This window comes from Apteryx mantelli, chromosome 9 (assembly GCF_036417845.1).
Source record: "Apteryx mantelli isolate bAptMan1 chromosome 9, bAptMan1.hap1, whole genome shotgun sequence".
Lineage (NCBI taxonomy): Eukaryota > Metazoa > Chordata > Aves > Apterygiformes > Apterygidae > Apteryx > Apteryx mantelli.
The window spans coordinates 11,881,366-11,899,307 of record NC_089986.1 but is presented as its reverse complement, the minus strand read 5'-3'; the positions used below and the strand labels follow the sequence as shown (position 1 = coordinate 11,899,307).

At 39.1% G+C, this 17,942-nt stretch overlaps 1 protein-coding gene across 1 annotated transcript; it reads left to right on the top strand.

Annotated features, from left to right (window-relative positions):
* The first annotated feature begins 13,515 nt into the window (after positions 1-13,515).
* Positions 13,516-17,777, top strand: LOC106483784 (cytochrome P450 2J2-like). Its single transcript, XM_013941799.2, has 5 exons — positions 13,516-13,689; positions 13,907-14,048; positions 14,687-14,874; positions 15,734-15,875; positions 17,599-17,777. The coding sequence occupies exons 1-5, from the start codon at positions 13,516-13,518 to the stop codon at positions 17,775-17,777; spliced, it is 825 nt and encodes a 274-aa protein (XP_013797253.2).
* The last annotated feature ends 165 nt before the right edge of the window (positions 17,778-17,942 follow it).

Below are 17,942 nucleotides of genomic sequence, written 5' to 3'. Positions count from 1 at the left end.
GCAAAACAATAATTGCATACACAGTTAGCTTGCAAGAATTGCAACACTGTGCAAAGCCACAATCAACGTTTGTCACTATGAAATTATAGTAATAGTGCTGGCTATTCAAACCAAGATTTGTGGGCAAAGTATTTTTTTCTTTATAATAAACTCAACAAAATAAGCAGAAATACGTCTCTCTATATGTAGCAGCAGCATTCTGTAATGTTACTAGCGCACAGAGAATTAATTTACAGAGAAGCATGTTAATCTCCAACTTTACTACATCTCCCTCAGGCTACAAGAGACTGACAGAGAAGGACAAAAAAAAGACAGAAGACATCTTCTCAATAAATACTGCAAGTCATAGTAATGTTTTAAAGCTAATCCAAACAGGAAAAAGTACTCTCACAGGCTTTCTGCAATTTCCACAGTCTGCAGGCTCTTACCCTCACTGTCTTTGTCTATGGTTCACTTTCTCCATTCATTTCTTGGTGCCTACCAGCTGACCAAAAGAATCACTGCACAAGCAGACTTGACCCGGGAAAGTTTTATTCCTATTAGCAGATAAAGAAAATAATTCAGAAAACTAACAGGAAACCTTAGTACAAGACTCATACAAAGAAGAATAATGTAAGCAATGAGATAAAGTTCTGAATAAAAACACATCTTCAGCACCAGCTCATTCTTAACAACAGCACACTGTAGCACTCCTTGTTGAGCTTTAAGTCATTTATAGGAAAATAATTTAATCCCTGAAGCTGCTACACATCTTTCAGCCTAGCAGGAGCATTTCAGCTCTGACTGGTATATGTTTGTCTATGCTTTGCATCAGGCAAAGTGGACAAAATTCTTCAGCCCTGGAAAACAAAGGTTCTACTCTGTTGTGTATTTTCAGGTAATTTCATACCTAAAGAAACTCTACCCAACTCTTCTGATACACAAAGGCACCCCTGACAGGCTCCAGGAGCAGGAGTCATTCGTGGATAGATGCTCCTTTCAGAGCCTATGGACTGTCAGAAGCACAATAGCTAGTTCTGATCTTCAGAGACCTTAGGACTGCACTTTTATTTCAGAGACTCGCATTGGTTTACCCACAAGTCCCATCACTTTTAGCCACCTAAGTTACGGATCAGAACTCAACACAGCTAGACCCAAGTTCTTTCTGTATTATGTGTTGTAGCCTCATTCATATCATATCTGCATGCTCTTTCTGTCCACCTCTTCCCAGCACTATGCTGGGCAGGAATAGCCTGCAGGTGATTTTTCTTAACAATTCTCCAGTTTTACCTGTTCAATTTTCAGCCAGAGTCACTATGGCTGATCTTTCCTAGCTCCTGAAATCTCACTCATTCTCTTAAAACCCTCATAAAGGTGACAAACGTTATTGATGGTTCTGGCACAGCTTCAAAGTCTCTGATTAGCTTAGGGAGGTATTTCATCATATTTGGTTGAGTTGAAACCATCCATCTTACCTAAGCAATCTTTAGCCTACTATATTCTCATTCTGTCTAGTTTTTTGTCACTACCATTTCTTGCATTTATCTTCAGATCATAATCATTCATTTATGCAAAGAGTGGAGAGGAAATTTTAACTGAAAATCTTCATAACTGGTAACCCTAAACACATTGGCTTTCTAGGCATAATCTGCTCCTAGCCTTCTCTTGGTGATCAACAACAGAACTGCTTCTTACTTAGTTCTCTTATGACAGACATAGACCATTTTCATTATAACTGTACTGACCTGGTCCACACAGGCTGAATGGGTCAATCTGAAGACCTGCCTGAGTTTCCTCAACACCAAATGTGTCAGAAAAATCCAATCAGGAGTTGCAACTGCTAAAATAGTTTTCTGCTCCCAACAAGATGTATGGGTACACTGCACATGCCCATAAATAGGCCAAGCCTATATAGACAGACCTGAAGCCATGTTCTGCATAAACTTTCCAGAACTGAGAACAGCACATCTGAGGTCGCATGATTTCCCCTCCAATAAATGAGTTCAGACTTCTACATGGTAAGTGTGGAATAACCTTTACAGACATACACCCAACTGCCTACATTGGTAAATGCTTCTTCTGGCTCACAATTACGAATAACAACTCAAGGTAAGAAATGAAGTCAGAATAGACTTAGTTTTGTTTCCCCATCTTTATGGATTTTTTATTTTTGTCAAGGGGAGGGGGTGTTTGGTTTGGGGGGGGTTTTGTTTGTTTTTTTGTTGTTGTTTTGGGGGTTTTGTTGTTGTTGTTGTTAAGTTACTTGCTATTTCACAGTTACAGCTAGAATCCTCTCATTTTTGTCCTGACTCAGAATGGCTGCCAGGTCCCTATATTTACTATTAGAATGATGCCACAAGTTGCTTTTGGTCACGGTGGCTACCATCACCTGTATCAGTGTACATGCAGAATTAAGGCTGTCCCCACCTGTGGGCTTCTAATCTCTTTTGTCTCCAAGGTGTTCATGGTTAGGCTGTTGTCAGGGAAGGTGATGTCCTACCATTTCTATGTTAAAGATGTGAGGGCAAGGGGACGCATAAAGTAGGAGAAAGGGAGACTGAAAAGGTGGGATAAAGAAACAGAACGGTCCAAACAACTGCACTTCTTAGATAAGCCTTGTCTGCTATCTCTGCCCTGAAAGCACTGTGAAATTACTAACCATGTGTGACTTCTCCGCTGTTTTAAAGAGATACCGCTCAGCATCCTCTTACAATCCTGAACAGGAGGAGAGTAAATCCACAAAATGGGGAGAAAGGAAGGAAGAGAAGGAAAAAAAAAAAAAAAAGAGAGATTGCTTTCCACAGGACAGCAGTTTTCGCTGTAGTATGGGGATGGACCTGTTGAGGAACCCAATTTCTGATGATTTATTTTTTGTGATATATTCAGTCTCACTCCCTTCCTGAGTGAATGTGTTGTTAAGGATATTTAATATGTCACTATCTTGCAAATACAACCAACTACTACCTGCCACAAATCTTGTTTAAGTAAAGGATGTTCACATTTCATTACAGCTAGCTGAAAAGCAATAAAACCACTTTACTGATAGGATGAAGGTTATATTCTAGTATGACTATTCCTCCTCTTCTTTGATTAATAAAGAAGATTCATAATCGTTTCTTTGTCTGCAAGCAGAATTGCAACTGAAGAACATGCTGTTTTTTTTCTTTCATCTCTAATCGCAAAATAAAATACTGGCCAGGCATCATAGGCAATCCTGATATAAGACCTATAATGCAAAGGGATATAGAATCAAAAGTTTCAATAAAAATGTTTAGATGTGTTCTACATATCCAGACATTCACAACTGTATTTGACACATTCATTTCCACATCTGGAAGAATGTAAAAAGAAAACTTGGCTGAAAGCACTCGCAGCTTTTTATCTAATAACTTCTTAGTTCTGACCAGGTTTCCATTTCTGTAAACACAGCTGAAGACTTTGCATACTTTGGCCCAATAGTTCAACATATGGCAGTTTTCACTTGCCTAACAGCTGGGCATTTCCTACACCTCCACTTTCACATGGAGGACAATATTTTCCTCTTCCCATGTTTCTGGCCAGGTATGATGGCTGAATTTTGTTTACCTGAAGGATTCATGCACACATACAGTGTTGCCAGGTTCCTAAAAACCCAAGCAGAAAGAGAAACTGGAAAACGGAATTACTTCATGATTCATTCTCTTACTCAGTCTTTAGATCAATTAAAAATGAAACGAGCAATCAATATCAGCAAAATTTTTCTCTCCAAATTTTCCAAAGCGTTTTAAAGCAAAACCTTTTTTCTTTTCCTCTTCTCCAAAAACACAACTCTGACAGAACTAAATTCTGTGTCAAGGACATCAGGCCTGACCTATGCCACTACTTAAACTCCAGAGAATTCCCCTTCCCCCAAGCAGGGAAAAGAGTGATGCTTTTTCATTTGCCACTCACCACATTTTGCTATTGCAAATTCAGCAAGCATACATAAAGTATCATCTTTTACTAAATAATTGAGTAAAGCAAATTAGAATTCTAAAGAGCTGTGCGGGTGTGTTTTCTGCTTCAACCTCCTCACACAACATGGTGACTGATACCACAGTCCAAATCAGAGTAAATTCAGATTCCACATCACACAATACACTGCCTCATGGGTTCACCAATGGGACAGGGACTATGTGTTTAGTCTGCATTTCCATAGTACCTATCTTAACAGGTAAGTATCCTTGGCACAACTGTGTAAGAGTAAAGAGTAGGAATTCAGTTTACAGTTTACTATAAAGTGGTTTATCCCTTCATAACTGATAAGGTTTTCCCAAGATGCCACTGGGGAGGAAAGAATGCCATTATCTCCCCCTGCTTTTACAGTCTCTTGAAGTTGATGCTCAGGTCTACAGTAGTCGGGATAAATTCTTTTTTTAGCTGGCAGTAACAGTTTATCATTCCAACTAATGGTACTGGTTTCACATGCATCTCATTAGTTCATGAATTCAGATTGTATGGAAAATGTCATGAGCAGCATTAAACTCCACCTGCTTGAGGCTTCCAGCGATAGGGCATGAGGTCAGCTCCAGGGGAAACCATCTATGTGCCCAAGGCAATTTTAGGAGCTGTACAGTCAGGAGAGCCTCACTGACTGGCAACATTTCACTTGTTTTACAAGAGCACTTTGCCAGGGGAAGCAACAGCTGTACCATCTGATGCTACTTTATTCTGCTCTGAAGAGTTCACTTCTGAAAAAGTTCCTGTCATATACAGAATTAATAGGTATCTCACTGCCTTCTCTTTCTGCCTCCTTTTACCCTTCCAGACTACTAGGAAAGTTTATTCTCTAGAGCATAGTCAATAAACTTTTCTCTTCCAACATGCTATGGCAATATGAATCATGGTTGCAATTAAAGAACAAGTACTTTTCCTTCAGATAACTCAGGAGAAAAAATTGTGAGGTGGAACCACATAGGATGAGCAATTTTCTTAATGACTAATTGCAAGTATAGGGAAGGAAAGTTCACCAAAGCTGCATGGGTCAGAACAGAAATGCGACAGTCACATTAATGTAATACTGTGATGGACAACAGGCAGGCCTTCCTCAGATAGTGAAATACTCCATGTGTGAACTGCACACCCAAAACTGTGCTGCAACTTCTAACTAGCTTATCATATCCAGTTGTTTCAGTGTCATGTTTTCTTCTAGTCTCAGAGCCCTTTTCACTACATATTTTTAGCAGTTTTTGAGTTACCAAATCTGTAGCAAAACCTGGCTCTAATTAGGAGTCTGCAGAGTCCTATACCTAGATGCCTCATCCATGGCAGAAGCCAGCAGACGTTCTTATTAAAGGAATAATTGAAGGTGGTCATTTGCACATAAAGCTGAGATGGTCAATTGTCCCCACAAACACTGGATTTACACGTACAAAGAAATAGCTACCTGAGCAGCCAAGTCCAGATTCTCTGAATTTAAATATTCTGCAAATCTTCCCAAGCTCTCTATCTCCCTGCTGATATAGACTGCAGGTGATAATCTCTCTTCCCCCATGAAAGATAGGGGCTGAACCTCTCCTTAACAGCAAGAAGAAAAAAAGGCACCTGCTTCAAAAGTAATACCTCTGCACGTTACTCATCCCAAGTAAACTCAGAAAAATCACATGGCACTTTGGTCAGTACTCTTCAGCATTGACTCCCTTTAGGTATGTTTTCCCTAAATTCCATCTAACATTAGGAAGATAGTTCAGATCCTCTGTAATGAACAAGTCTATAACTTGTTCTTCCTACCAGTAAGCCAACTCAACCCATGACCTTAAGTATTCTAGTCCATATATCCCCCACCTCTGTTTTTTGGGTTTTTTGGTTTTTTTTTTTCCTCCAAACTTATCACTGAGGATCCAGTTGGAAAGCATCTGTGTTCAAAGAACAGAGAGCTCATTTAAACAATGGGTCACAATTAAATCAACAGACTGTAAATATACTTCTAAAGCTAATCACATACTCAACATCCTCTGAACCAGGATGTCCCCTTTCCTAAACAAAGTTTGAATGCTCCTATAATACGAATTCTGCAAGTGGAAAGGCAACCTGCAAACACTGCAGCCTTGAGGCTGGAATATTAGTAGCTCTCATGTCTCAAAAGCTAGCATTTTCTACAACATGGCTAGCAGCAAACATTCTTGGAAATTACATTAACCTCCATTCTCTTCACTCTGTGTGCCATCAAGCTGCAAGTCTTGGTCCAGGAGTTCAGCTGTTATCCAAGGCCTAATCTAGGACAGCACAGCAGTGCAACCTCTGCTCAATTTTACTGAGAAGATTAGGTGTGAGAAGGTACATTAGCTGAAACTCTGCAGAGTAAGTAAAAACAAACAGAAATGTAATTGCTGAGTTTGTAATAGCTAGTAGCTCAAGGATTGACGAGGAAAAGTACTGACAAGAAAAGAGTAAAACCGAAAAAGCAGAGAACTGGAAAACAGCAGCTCAGTAACACTGAGAACAAACTAGATCCAAAGAGCAGCAGGAGCTTTTATTTCCCCACCTGATGGCTATCTGGTGAGCAGAGACTCATGAAGTGTCTCAATAGCAGTGGTAAGGATATTAATGTTTAGCCCAGAAGCATTTAATCATAGGTAGCTATTATATTAGCCAATAGATAATTGCTTTGTACTTTTAAATTGTGTATATTCTGCTGGCAGAGTCTCTCTCTGCATAGTAAAAGATGCCTGCACAAAGGTGATCGAGTCAGGGTAGGTTACAATGCAACTGGTCATAAAAAGAAAAAAAAATCACCAATATTTTGAATTTGTTTCAATTTCATAAGGTTTGAAATAGCATTTTTGCGAGATCGTTGTTTGAAACAATTACAGACTTTCAATATTGATTTTTTTCATTTTCTTTTAACACTGAAAGGAGGAAAAGGAACACTATTCAAAAATCTCACATTTTCCTCCAAGTTTTTAATTTCCTAGTTTCTACTCTGCAATTTTTCAGAACTTCTGCAGCTATTGCTCACCATGTTATATCCAGTTACAGAACTGAAGATAGCTGGGAGAAAAATAACATCAAAGATAACATCATCGAGCACAAAACAAGTCTCAGAAAAATAACAAGTTGGGATTTTCCTTTCAATTGCTCCTAGACGAGCTCCCCTGAAAGGTCATACTCTGTCTTTCTCAACTATAAAGGATACATACAAACACTAGCTTTTCTGAATGTTATCTCACAATGTAGACCTCTGTGAGCTGCTGTTTTATCTGGGGGGCACTGTCACACTGCCGAAAATGGATTGCATCTTTTCCAGTCCTCAGCAATCAGAAACTCTTCAATATTTCAGCCTGGATTTCTTCCTGAATAAGAATGAAAATGGCATGAGCAGCATTACCTTTTTTGCAGTCTCAAAAAGCAGAGGCACAAGCAGCATTTCTTAACTATCATTGTAGAACTCAGGGTTACTGCTCCCCTTTCATGAAAAAAACAGAACCCTCTAATGCCCATTTCAGAGCATCTTATCTCAAATGTTCTGTTCTGTCCATGACTTCCGGCATTCCAAATGCAGCATCGAGGCTACTAGTTACAGCTCAGAAAAAACACCAAAAAGAATGTTGCAGCTGACTCAAATTAGGAAATGCCAGGAAGGCGGCTGTCTGCACATTAATGACTTTTTCCTGATGAATTAGAGAGAATAGGGTAACTGACTTGAAGCACGACAATTTAGCCTATGAAATTCTGGCATCCCTGCAATTCTTCAGCAGCAGACTCTGCAGAGTGCTGCCAAGACTGTGCAGCATTTGCCTGGCCAGTGAGACTGGAAAGGCATTAGACTTTTCTAGCTCCCACTCCATTACAATATACAGTGCCACAGCACATGAATAAGGTTTGCCTTGCTTCCACCTAGGCATCACTGCATTACAAAAATCAACGGAAGACCAAAATACAAAGAATGGTTACCACAGTGCATTTCCTCCCTGGCATATGCACTCCAGCTTTCATTGACCCTGCTCTCAATGCATGCTCATAACACACATTATCTCAGCCTGCTACATCCTCAGAAATATACCTGAAAATGAATAAGTTAATTACAACTCCGTGCTGAGAAAACCTCAGTACATCTCTTTAATATTACAAGTAGCATCTGATTTTACTTTGGGATGACTAGACATCTTATTACTAGCAGAAAGAGTTAAAGCGATGGATGTTACAATTCATTGTAATGCTGAAGTGATGATATTTAAATGAATCTTTCAGTTCTTGTGCATGAATTGTGAATTAAGGATCAAAATACAAACCAAGTAATGATGGGATTGAACAGGGTTAGGCAGGAGTTTACAGGGAAGCAAAAAGCAAGAAAAATTGAATTCCTGTAGAACAACTTATTCTAGTATCTTCGTATATGCGAGCAGCTCCTCTCTATGCAAGTCTTGCTCACTCATCTGGCAAATACTACTGCAAGAGCTCACCAGTAAAGATGACAGAGATGTTAAGTTTGGTTAGATGTTAAGTCAGGTGAAGAAATTTGATTTTGTAATGAAGGTTTCAGGCCACTGGAGTGGGAAGCAAAAGCTAGGTAGGGAAAAAACAGCATCATCAGCCACTGTCACAGCTGCCATCTACATCTTGCCTTTCATCAGGCGAATCTTACAGCTCTTTTGAAAAGGGAACTTCAGGGATGATAAGGCCCAGAGAGATGAAGTAAGTTCCTCACATTTATAGACAAGCTATGAACAGATTTGCGAACTAACTTTGAATCTCTCAAGTCCCATTGCCCCATAGGTGACCTCAAAATCTCATCAATATTCAGGTCCCAATAACACAGTTTAGAGTAGGAGGCAAAACCAAATCATGGGACTAGTACACTGTCTTGCTTATTTACAATGCATGTGTGCAAAGTTTTCTTTCTCTGAACACAACAGAAAGAACAAGAGTTTTCTTTGCTCACATTTGCATCCTGTTTTTTACACTAGTTCTGTGCTTTAAGCAACACTCACCCTCTTCCCTTGGTGCTTGTCTGAACATACTGCGTCTTCGTCAGTCCCTTCCTACAGAGGAGTTCTGACTCCACTGACCAACTGAAACCTTTGTTGTGTTGTGAAGTGCTGAAGTTTTACTGGTGGGCAAAAAAAAAAAAAAAGAAAAAAAAGCAACTGAGGTGAGAAATCTAAATTAGTGTCTCCACCGAAGGAAACCCTGCAGGGGAGCTTAACCATCATCTGCTATGTTTAGCTTGTCAGCAGGCCAGGCAGCAAATGAACACTACCTTGCAAGCAATAGATGCACAACATGGAAACACTCAGTGTTTTCTAATACACACTGGGTCTGTCTTTGCAACCCGCACCAAAAAACAAACCCTGGTATTTATAACAGGGCAGATGCCACACACTTTGGGCAGAGGCCCACCTCACAGCCCTTTGCATCTCCTGCACACCACACTTACACATTTCTGATGATGCTGTTCTTTCCCTACCTCCTGCTGTGTTGCTTTTGCATCCCACGCCAATGGCCTGAAAACTTCATTACAAAAACAGAATGTCTCACCTGTTCAAAACAATCAGATTTAAAATCTCTATCATCTTTACCAGTGAGCTCTTGCAATAGTATGTGCTAGATGGGAGTGAGCAAGACTTGCATGGAGAGGAGCTGCTCACATATGCCAAAGATATTAGAATAACTGAGTTCCCCTAAAACAACTTGCCTGCTTTTTGCTTCCTTGTAACTTCATCCTAAACTTTTCTGAAATAACCTTGCCTCACCTGACCTCAGCATGCTTGCAGCTCTCACCCATCACTAGGAGAACACAGTGCCCACAGTTTCAAAAAGCCAAACCACACCAGACTGGGCCAGATTTACCCTGCGAAAAGGTCCAGAAGAGCAGACAACAGGCAGAAGGATCAGATCACTTTGCAAACAGCAGGACTACTCGGCGTGGGATACACCATACCACTGTGACACAAAGTACACAGAAAAAATAAAGTGGACCATGCCAGTAGTGGAGTACACTGTATGTTAATGAAAGCTTTATGTCAGATTAACAAACTAATCATGCAAATAAGAACACAGATTTATAACTTAAAAATTTAATCCAAATAAAGTAAAACGCTAGGCCTAAGCATGAAAGACGTAGTGTTAGATCTGTTACTGATCTCTCCTCCATGCTCCAAGCAAGATGGCAACACTTACTACAACAATGATCAGAAGGGCTGCAAGGGCAAGAAACATCACAGTAATTGGAGAATTCAACTACACCACGCAAACTAGGCAAACGCCACACTGTGCCACGATGCTGAGATTCAATTTTTAGAAACTGCCGAAGACTACTTCAAGAAGCATAAAAGGCAAATGCATACCACCTACTACAGAAAACTGGAAAAAGAAAAAAGCAGGCTAACATGGTTACAGACTCTCCAGTGGGTTTCCCACTCCTGGTGCATGTGGAAAAAAGGTTTTATTATTGGCTGAGGCTTTTTGCAAATGGGTCAATGTTCAAACTCAAAAGATTAAGAAAAGTTTTCCAGGACCAGTGACCTGCTTACTGTGTTTTCACCTCCAGCTTGCCAGAGTTTGAGCCTTTCCATGTGTCTCAAGTGGATGTGAGCAACTTTCTTTTAAAAATTGTCTTCTTATTTCTGATAATCTCAGTTACCAACTAGTGAAGTTCTGCAGGGGTCTGTTCAGTGCTATCCAACAGAGCTGTAACTGATCTGACGAAGGCATGCTCAGTGACTGCAGTTTGCTGATGGTACTAAATTATTCACAATGATAAAGACAAGGGCTAACTGGAGAATGGCAGAAGAACTTTGAAAGAACTCTGCAACACTCAGTGGCTGAGTGCTAAATAACAGATAAAATTCAACACAGACAGCTATAGAGCAAGTTATGTGAAGGGGGAAAAAAACAATCCTAACTTCAAATATAAAACAATGAGCTCTGCAGGCTGCATTTACACTGTGTACAACATTAATGCCATTATTATTAAACACCAACAACCTGTTCCTCAAAAATGAAACCGGCTACTCGTTCAGTATCATAAGCATCAAGCATAAGCTGTTTTGTGTTTTTAAACCTGTCAATGTGCAAACTCATCTTAGAATTTGAAAATCACACTCGGCTTTTTTTTTTAAAAAACATTTCCTCATGATAACTATTATTAATAGATATTTTCAAGAGTCAGTTCAGTTTAATTCTGGTAATTTTGAAGTCTACAGATCATATTCTCATTGACACAGGCATGCCATGAACAGCCTTCAGTGGTCTTTCACGGTTGCAGTCTTTAGAAACTCTGCAAACAATTAAGTTCACAAGCAAACAGAAATAGACTGCAGCTCACTTTCTTTTAACCACAGTGGTTTAGCTGGATGAAAAGGAGAAAAAAAACATACTAAAATAAAGAAATAAAACTCTGATGAACACAACCAGTAAGTCAGGTGAGTTGGATGATTTCATCAAGTTACTCATTTTAAAGACCCAGACAGCATCTAAATCTGAAGAATGCGGCAGATGTAAGACTGCTCGGTAAGGAAACTCAGTAACACTGCAATCTTTGGCAAAAATAAGAGTTATCCTGGAACTGTTAGGACTGGCTGATAAAGTCCTAAGAAGTATTTAATTTCAAATTGCTCCTTACAAACTTTTGAATGTTTAACTCTTCAAATGCAAGACTCATAGAACCAGGCTGATGAAAATGTTGCTGCTTAACCTTTTCCATTTCAATTTCTCCCTCCTTAAAACTAAAGAAACAAATAAAAAAGTACAGAAGCACATTCCTTCCCCTCTAAAGGCTGCTCCACTTCCATGCTCTCTCCAAGTGAGGGATCTGCACATGCAGTCCACTAAAGCAGAAGAGCTGCATGTTATTGCAAGGAGAAGTCAAGCCTGCTCAGAGGAGTAAAGCAAGCAAATGCTTGGTTATCTGCAGCCCCATGAAACTCTCCTCCTATCTTCCTGCTTGAACCTAACATTAAAATTCACTAAAGCCAACATAAAAGAGGAATCTTTGTCTACTCATTTTTCAAGACTAAACAACGCACGACGCTATACAACTGACACATTGCTCTATTAACCAGCCAGAAATCAAACCCATCAGAAAACAAAGTGAAATGAATGACCATACCTGTAGCTCTCAGACAGTTGTTTGAAGAGGTTCAGAGGAGTTGAGTTCTTAGGGAGTCCATCTAGATGGCATTAAACTTTTATATTTCATGACCACACTGCACACTGAGTCTGATCAACAGCCCTGATTTTGCTGAAAAGACTTGAGCTGGAAACTGCGGCTCACAGAATTCAGCATGCCTGCTCAGAGAAATTATGATAAAAGTTTAAAATAGACAACTTATAAATTGTAAAAACTCCATTAATCTCCCATACTGACTTGAAGATATAAAATAACATTACCAGGTTCCTGATCAGTTTAAAAATCCAATATATCATATGGGCTAATAAGAAAAATATGCAAAATGAGATGTCCTGTCCCAAGTGAATCAAAGAGAGAAGAAAAAAAAAAAAAAGATCTGAAAGGAGGCCTGAAGAGACTATCTAAATCCATCATCTTGTCCCAGAACACTGGAACTATGCCATTACTGTTTGTTTTCCAGTGGTGAAGATTCCCACATTTTTCAAAGTAACTTACCGTAGTCCACGAATTACATCAAAAAAGTCGGTGAATAGCAACTAAGAAAAGTAAGCCTCTTTTTAAATTAAACTTTGCCACACAAAAGTACAAACCTCTCCTGGAAAGCTTATGGGGTCCACAAATCAAAAAAGGTTTGAAGTTCCACTCATCACATGGTGTTGACACTTCAGTCGTGATGGGGAAGGACAAGTTACGTGGTTTGCGCTGGCCAATAGATTCCTCATCACAGGCATAAATAAAACAAAGGTTTTGTCAATAGTCCTAGAGACTGAAGCCCATCCACAACAAAACATACACCATACAAACAAATGGAAAAAAAAATGCTTTTCCCTAACAAATACACCTGCCAGTCTCTCTTAGAGGAAACCCTTCTAAGATTGAGAGGTCAGGTCAGCTTCCATACAACTATTCAGTCTCCAACCTCTCTATTAAGGATAAAAAGTTTGGCAATTGGATATTGACCTTAAACATAATCACTACAAATTAGACTACAGAATATTATCAAAAGGTCATTAATAAATCTCAAACAAGTTTTCTTCAATGCCAGTTTACTTACAGGGCAATGTAAAGGTTTCATAATCCCCATTAGAAACATAGACTAATTTAGGTTGGAAGGTACCTCTGAAGGTCATCAACAGCCTGCTCAAAGCAGGTCCAACTAGATGAGGTTGCTCAGGGGCTTTTTTAGTCAAGTCTTGAACACCTCCATGGATGGAGATTCCACACAGCCTCTCTGGGCAACCTGTTCCAGTATACAACCACTCTCATGGTTAAATAAATAAAAGCCCTTACGTCTACTTAGAATTTCCCGTGCCCCAACTCACGTCTGTTGCCTCTCATCCTAATTAGAAGCCCATGCATTGCAGCAATTCCACGCCATTATCAGAAATCAGAACTGGCTTCTCAATTTAAAAAAGCTCATGTTTTTTCCTTTCTGTTCAAAATCACAGATGTATGATGCTTTTCCATGGCTTATGCATCATTTCCCAGGACCTCATCAGGAAGTGTTTGCGTACAATCATTTCATGCACAATTTAGTTATGAATGAGGTCCACATTCAAGAGAGACAGAATGCAGGTGATCCACAGGATCTCATTGACTTCTACCTTGCTCAAATAGCAAAAGTAAGTATCTGTTTATCACACTAACCCCTCCTTGGCTCTAGTGCCTACTACAAATAGCTGCTGTTCAAATCCTGCTATAGAATTTTTACATGCATACTTCATTTGTTTGGCACAGATGTTTTGGTGGACTGCTCACTGTTTTCATCAAGCAATGCCAGTTCCCACATGACCAGTAGTCTGTCTAAAATCATCCACTTCTTGTGAATATTCCCTACAGACCAAAGATGACCCTACCTCTACTTTTAATACAGACAACATGGTTCAGACTGCGGTTGATCTTTTGCTGGGAGGGACAGAAACAACAAGTACCACCCTTCTCTGGGCTCTGCTGTATATGGTAAAATACCCAGAAATACAAGGTGAGCAAAACGCATTGTCAGAGAGAACTGCATTCAACATTACATCATAGTGAACATCACTACAGCGTAAGCAGTAGTTCAGCCATTTAGAAATACATCAAAATTAACTGTTAATAATGAATAACACAAATGGTAACATGTCAGTAATTGAGATCTAAGAAATTAAAGTTTAATCAATGAAACAAACATGAATTTTCCCCACCAGCTTTCTAAGAAGCAACACAAACAGGAGTTTACAGAAGCCACTATCATCCCCTTCTAGTGAGATAAAACAAAGGCAGAATAGCAAGCTAAAGACATAATTTTGTATGTAACCAAGACTCTTCCTAACCTTCAAAGAGGACAAGCTTTAAAAAAGCACCGTCTGATAGGTATTTATAAAGAAGAATGACATCTGTCATTTCAAAGTTTTGGGATAAATGTGTTTTTGGAAACACATTCATCACCAAGCGGGATGTGTCTTAAGTCAGAGATCACCTTGTACTCTGGGGATGTGCCCTTTCTTGAACGGAAACCGACACAGCAGTCAAACCCCATGCCAAGGCATTTTATGGCAACACAATTTCTTTTTTCCCCAATCATGGATCACATTCAGAAAACTGCTGGGAACAAAGTAAAATATTTTCATTCCTCTGCAGAAAGGGTTCAAAGAGAGATAGAAGCTGTTCTGGAACCCTCCCAACTGATCAGCTATGAAGACTGTAAAAAACAGCCATACACAAATGCTGTGATTCATGAAACCTTGCAGTACAGCAATGTTACTTCTGTTGGGGTCCCTCGACAATGTGTGAGAAATACAACTTTGCTGGGCCATCACATTAATAAGGTATGGAGTGCCTATTCATATTTCTTATGGCTTTCACTTATTAATATTTAGTATTTATCTCACATTATCATCTGCAATTCCTAACTTGGCTTTGGAAGCATGTGGTAGCATGTCACGGACAGGAAACAAAGCTGACTGCCCTGAATGAAGGATAAGTCTACACAATGACAGGCAAAAGAAAGTTTGGGAGAAGGCTAACGGCACAAGGAGCAAACAATGAACACAAAAACTGAAGTCTCCTTTCCTAGTAGCCAAATAGGGTTGGTGTCTGGGTATAAAAGCAGAGGATGTGTTTTAAGGAGTGATGAAGACGAGGGGTTTAATGAATTTCAAGCTAGTTAACTGTTACATGTTACCTGCAGCTACCAATGATCATCCCTGACCAAAAAAAAAAAAAACCACACACATAAAACCATACGCTTAAGATAACGACAGCTCAGTACACCGCCACAGATCCAAGAGACACAATGAGATGATATAAGTGTCCTAAAGACAGTTAGCATGAATTTGTTGTGCTGGAAATGAAAGACACAGTGAGAAGTACAAAAAAAGGAACCTGATATGATTAGTCCGATGAGTATCTAAAGTGATCCAAGCTGCAATCTGGCTCAGACAGGAAGAAACTTAAGTAGCCCTGACAGGAGATAACATATAGACAAAGCCAAACATGTAACACCTTACACCAAACAGAAGATACAATGGTTCATTCTGCCTGGATGTACAGGCTATAGGAAAAGGCAAAGCAGAATCCAAACACTGGGCTCCAGGCGCAGGATGGCATATTATCTACTACAGAGAAGGAAAAGCCAACAAGGATTCAATCACACATGGAAAATACAGTCTCTGCTTCTTTTTGCAGGGCACACTTGTATTGCCAAATTTGCACTCTGTTGTGTATGACTCTGAGCACTGGGAGACCTCTTGGAAGTTCAGTCCAGATCATTTCCTTGATTTGGATGGCAACTTTGTAAATAAAGAAGCATTCTTCCCTTTCTCAGCAGGTAATGTCCTGACATTTTAATCTTGTTCACTGTGTCTTGGAGGAAGAACTAAAAATATTAATCTGTTTCTAAATATCTCAGTTCTACAACTTCAGAAACACACTTTTATAAAAGTATGTTTGACACAAAATTTAAAGTCAGGTGTTCTACTGCAAGGGCCACAAATATTATCTTGCATTTTATGTCTGTATACGTTTGAACAGAGGACATTTATGACTAGGAGACATAATGCTATCTTCTTGGTATATGTATGGCCCCCACTATCAGGATATCTGAGCTTCCCATAGTTCTTAATCTGTTGAATCCTCTTAAGACCCTCAGATCAGGAAATGGATTTATTCTCACATTACAAATGGGGAACCCAAAAACCACAGTAACACATCTTGTCAAAAATATACACAGGAAATATGTGATAAGGCAGGAAACTGAACCTCTGTCTCCCAAAACCTATACTAATAGTCTAGGAACAGGTTCTCCAGTATCTCCAGAAAACTAGAAACATCCAGTCTTTTCAGTAGAATATCATTTTGTAATCAGAAAAAAAATCAAACTTTTCAAAAGCAATACTGTGGTGTTCAATAAGAAATACCTAACTTACAATGCAATGATACAAGGCAAAGGGGAAAAAAAAAAAGTGAAAAGCAGAACAAAACATAGCCTGGAGAGTATTCTCATCAGCCTCTCCAATAATCAGATTTTAAGGAAAAGCAGCACAACACAGGAAGCTGGCATTATTTCCTGAAAATTTAAATATAAAAATTAAACAATAAAAACACTGGAAGCATATTTACTCCCAAAACCAATGTTAGCTGAGAACTTTTTATGTTACAGTGAAAGATTATACTACTGTTCATTTATTGCAGATAAAAAAAAGCAATTACTACACTAAACAATGTACAAAGCAGTGAGGTTAAACATAGTGAATCCAATTTTCAAAACCATCTGCCCGATTTGCCTGTAAACCCGAAAACCATATTTGCAAAATAACTTAGCATCTTACCTCCTCCACCAGTTTACATGAAGACAACTAATTTAAGTTACCATTTTAACCAGGGCATAGGAAATTTTCCTTTTTACTTGCTTTGGTCGTGGTTCTGTTTATAAAATCTGTGAATGCTGAAATACACTGTGAAAACGATATGCCAAAATGAGTCATTGAGTCTATACATCGCTCTGTATATGCCTAGGTTTCACTCCCTTACTTCAAATATCTGCTCCTGGGCAGAGAGAAGATACTGTGCTATGTGGGCCAAATCCAGCAGTTGTTACTTTCTAATAACATGGGAATAAGCCTAATTACATCTTTCTATTTATCTTCAGAACTGTATCCCATAATGTTCCGGTTCTTGCCCCTCAACTCCCAAAGACAAGCCTCTACTATATACAAAGCCTTTTAAAAACTGGCTCCTTAACTGAGAAGCTCTTCATGGTTGTCACAGAACACAACACAGAGAGAACAAGAAGCAAAAATGAAAAGGAAGAATCTTATATATGCTCCAGAAAAGAAAAAAAAGAAGAAGAAAAAAAAAGGATGTTGGCATCACCAAAGACATAGTTTCTCAATTAAATAAAAGTAAATATTCCTCCCCAAAAGCATCTTCTCTCTTTATATGAGAGAAAAATTAACTTAAATCAACAGAATTTATGGAGCTCAGTAGAATTTTTTCTGAAGTTCTTTTTCAAAACTTAGCTTTACACAACTCCCTTTCCCTATCTTCTACAGGGCACCGTGTGTGTTTGGGGGAACAGATGGCACAGGTTGAACTGTTCATCTTCTTTACCAACCTGCTTCGGGCGTTCTCATTCCAGATCCCTGAGGGAGTAAAAGAAATCGATTTGGAGTATATTTTGGGTGCAATATTGCAGCCACATTCATATAAACTCTGTGCTATTCCACGCTAGTCTGCAACATTCTACAAAGCAGAGGCACTGCTGTCAGTCAATAATCACAGAGATATATGTTTTTTAAAATATCTATCTCATTTGAATTCACATTTAGGTAGCTCAGTATAGCAAATTAATATGGAAGTGTTTTATTTAGGAGGTCTGACCTTGTACATTTGAGCT

Coding starts and splice junctions, on each gene's coding strand:
- LOC106483784 (XM_013941799.2), top strand. CDS start 13,516: ATGTATGATGCTTTTCCATGGCTTATGCATCATTTCCCAGGACCTCAT. Junction 14,049..14,686: donor AAAATACCCAGAAATACAAG/GTGAGCAAAACG, acceptor ATTCCTCTGCAG/AAAGGGTTCAAAGAGAGATA. Junction 15,876..17,598: donor ATTCTTCCCTTTCTCAGCAG/GTAATGTCCTGA, acceptor TATCTTCTACAG/GGCACCGTGTGTGTTTGGGG.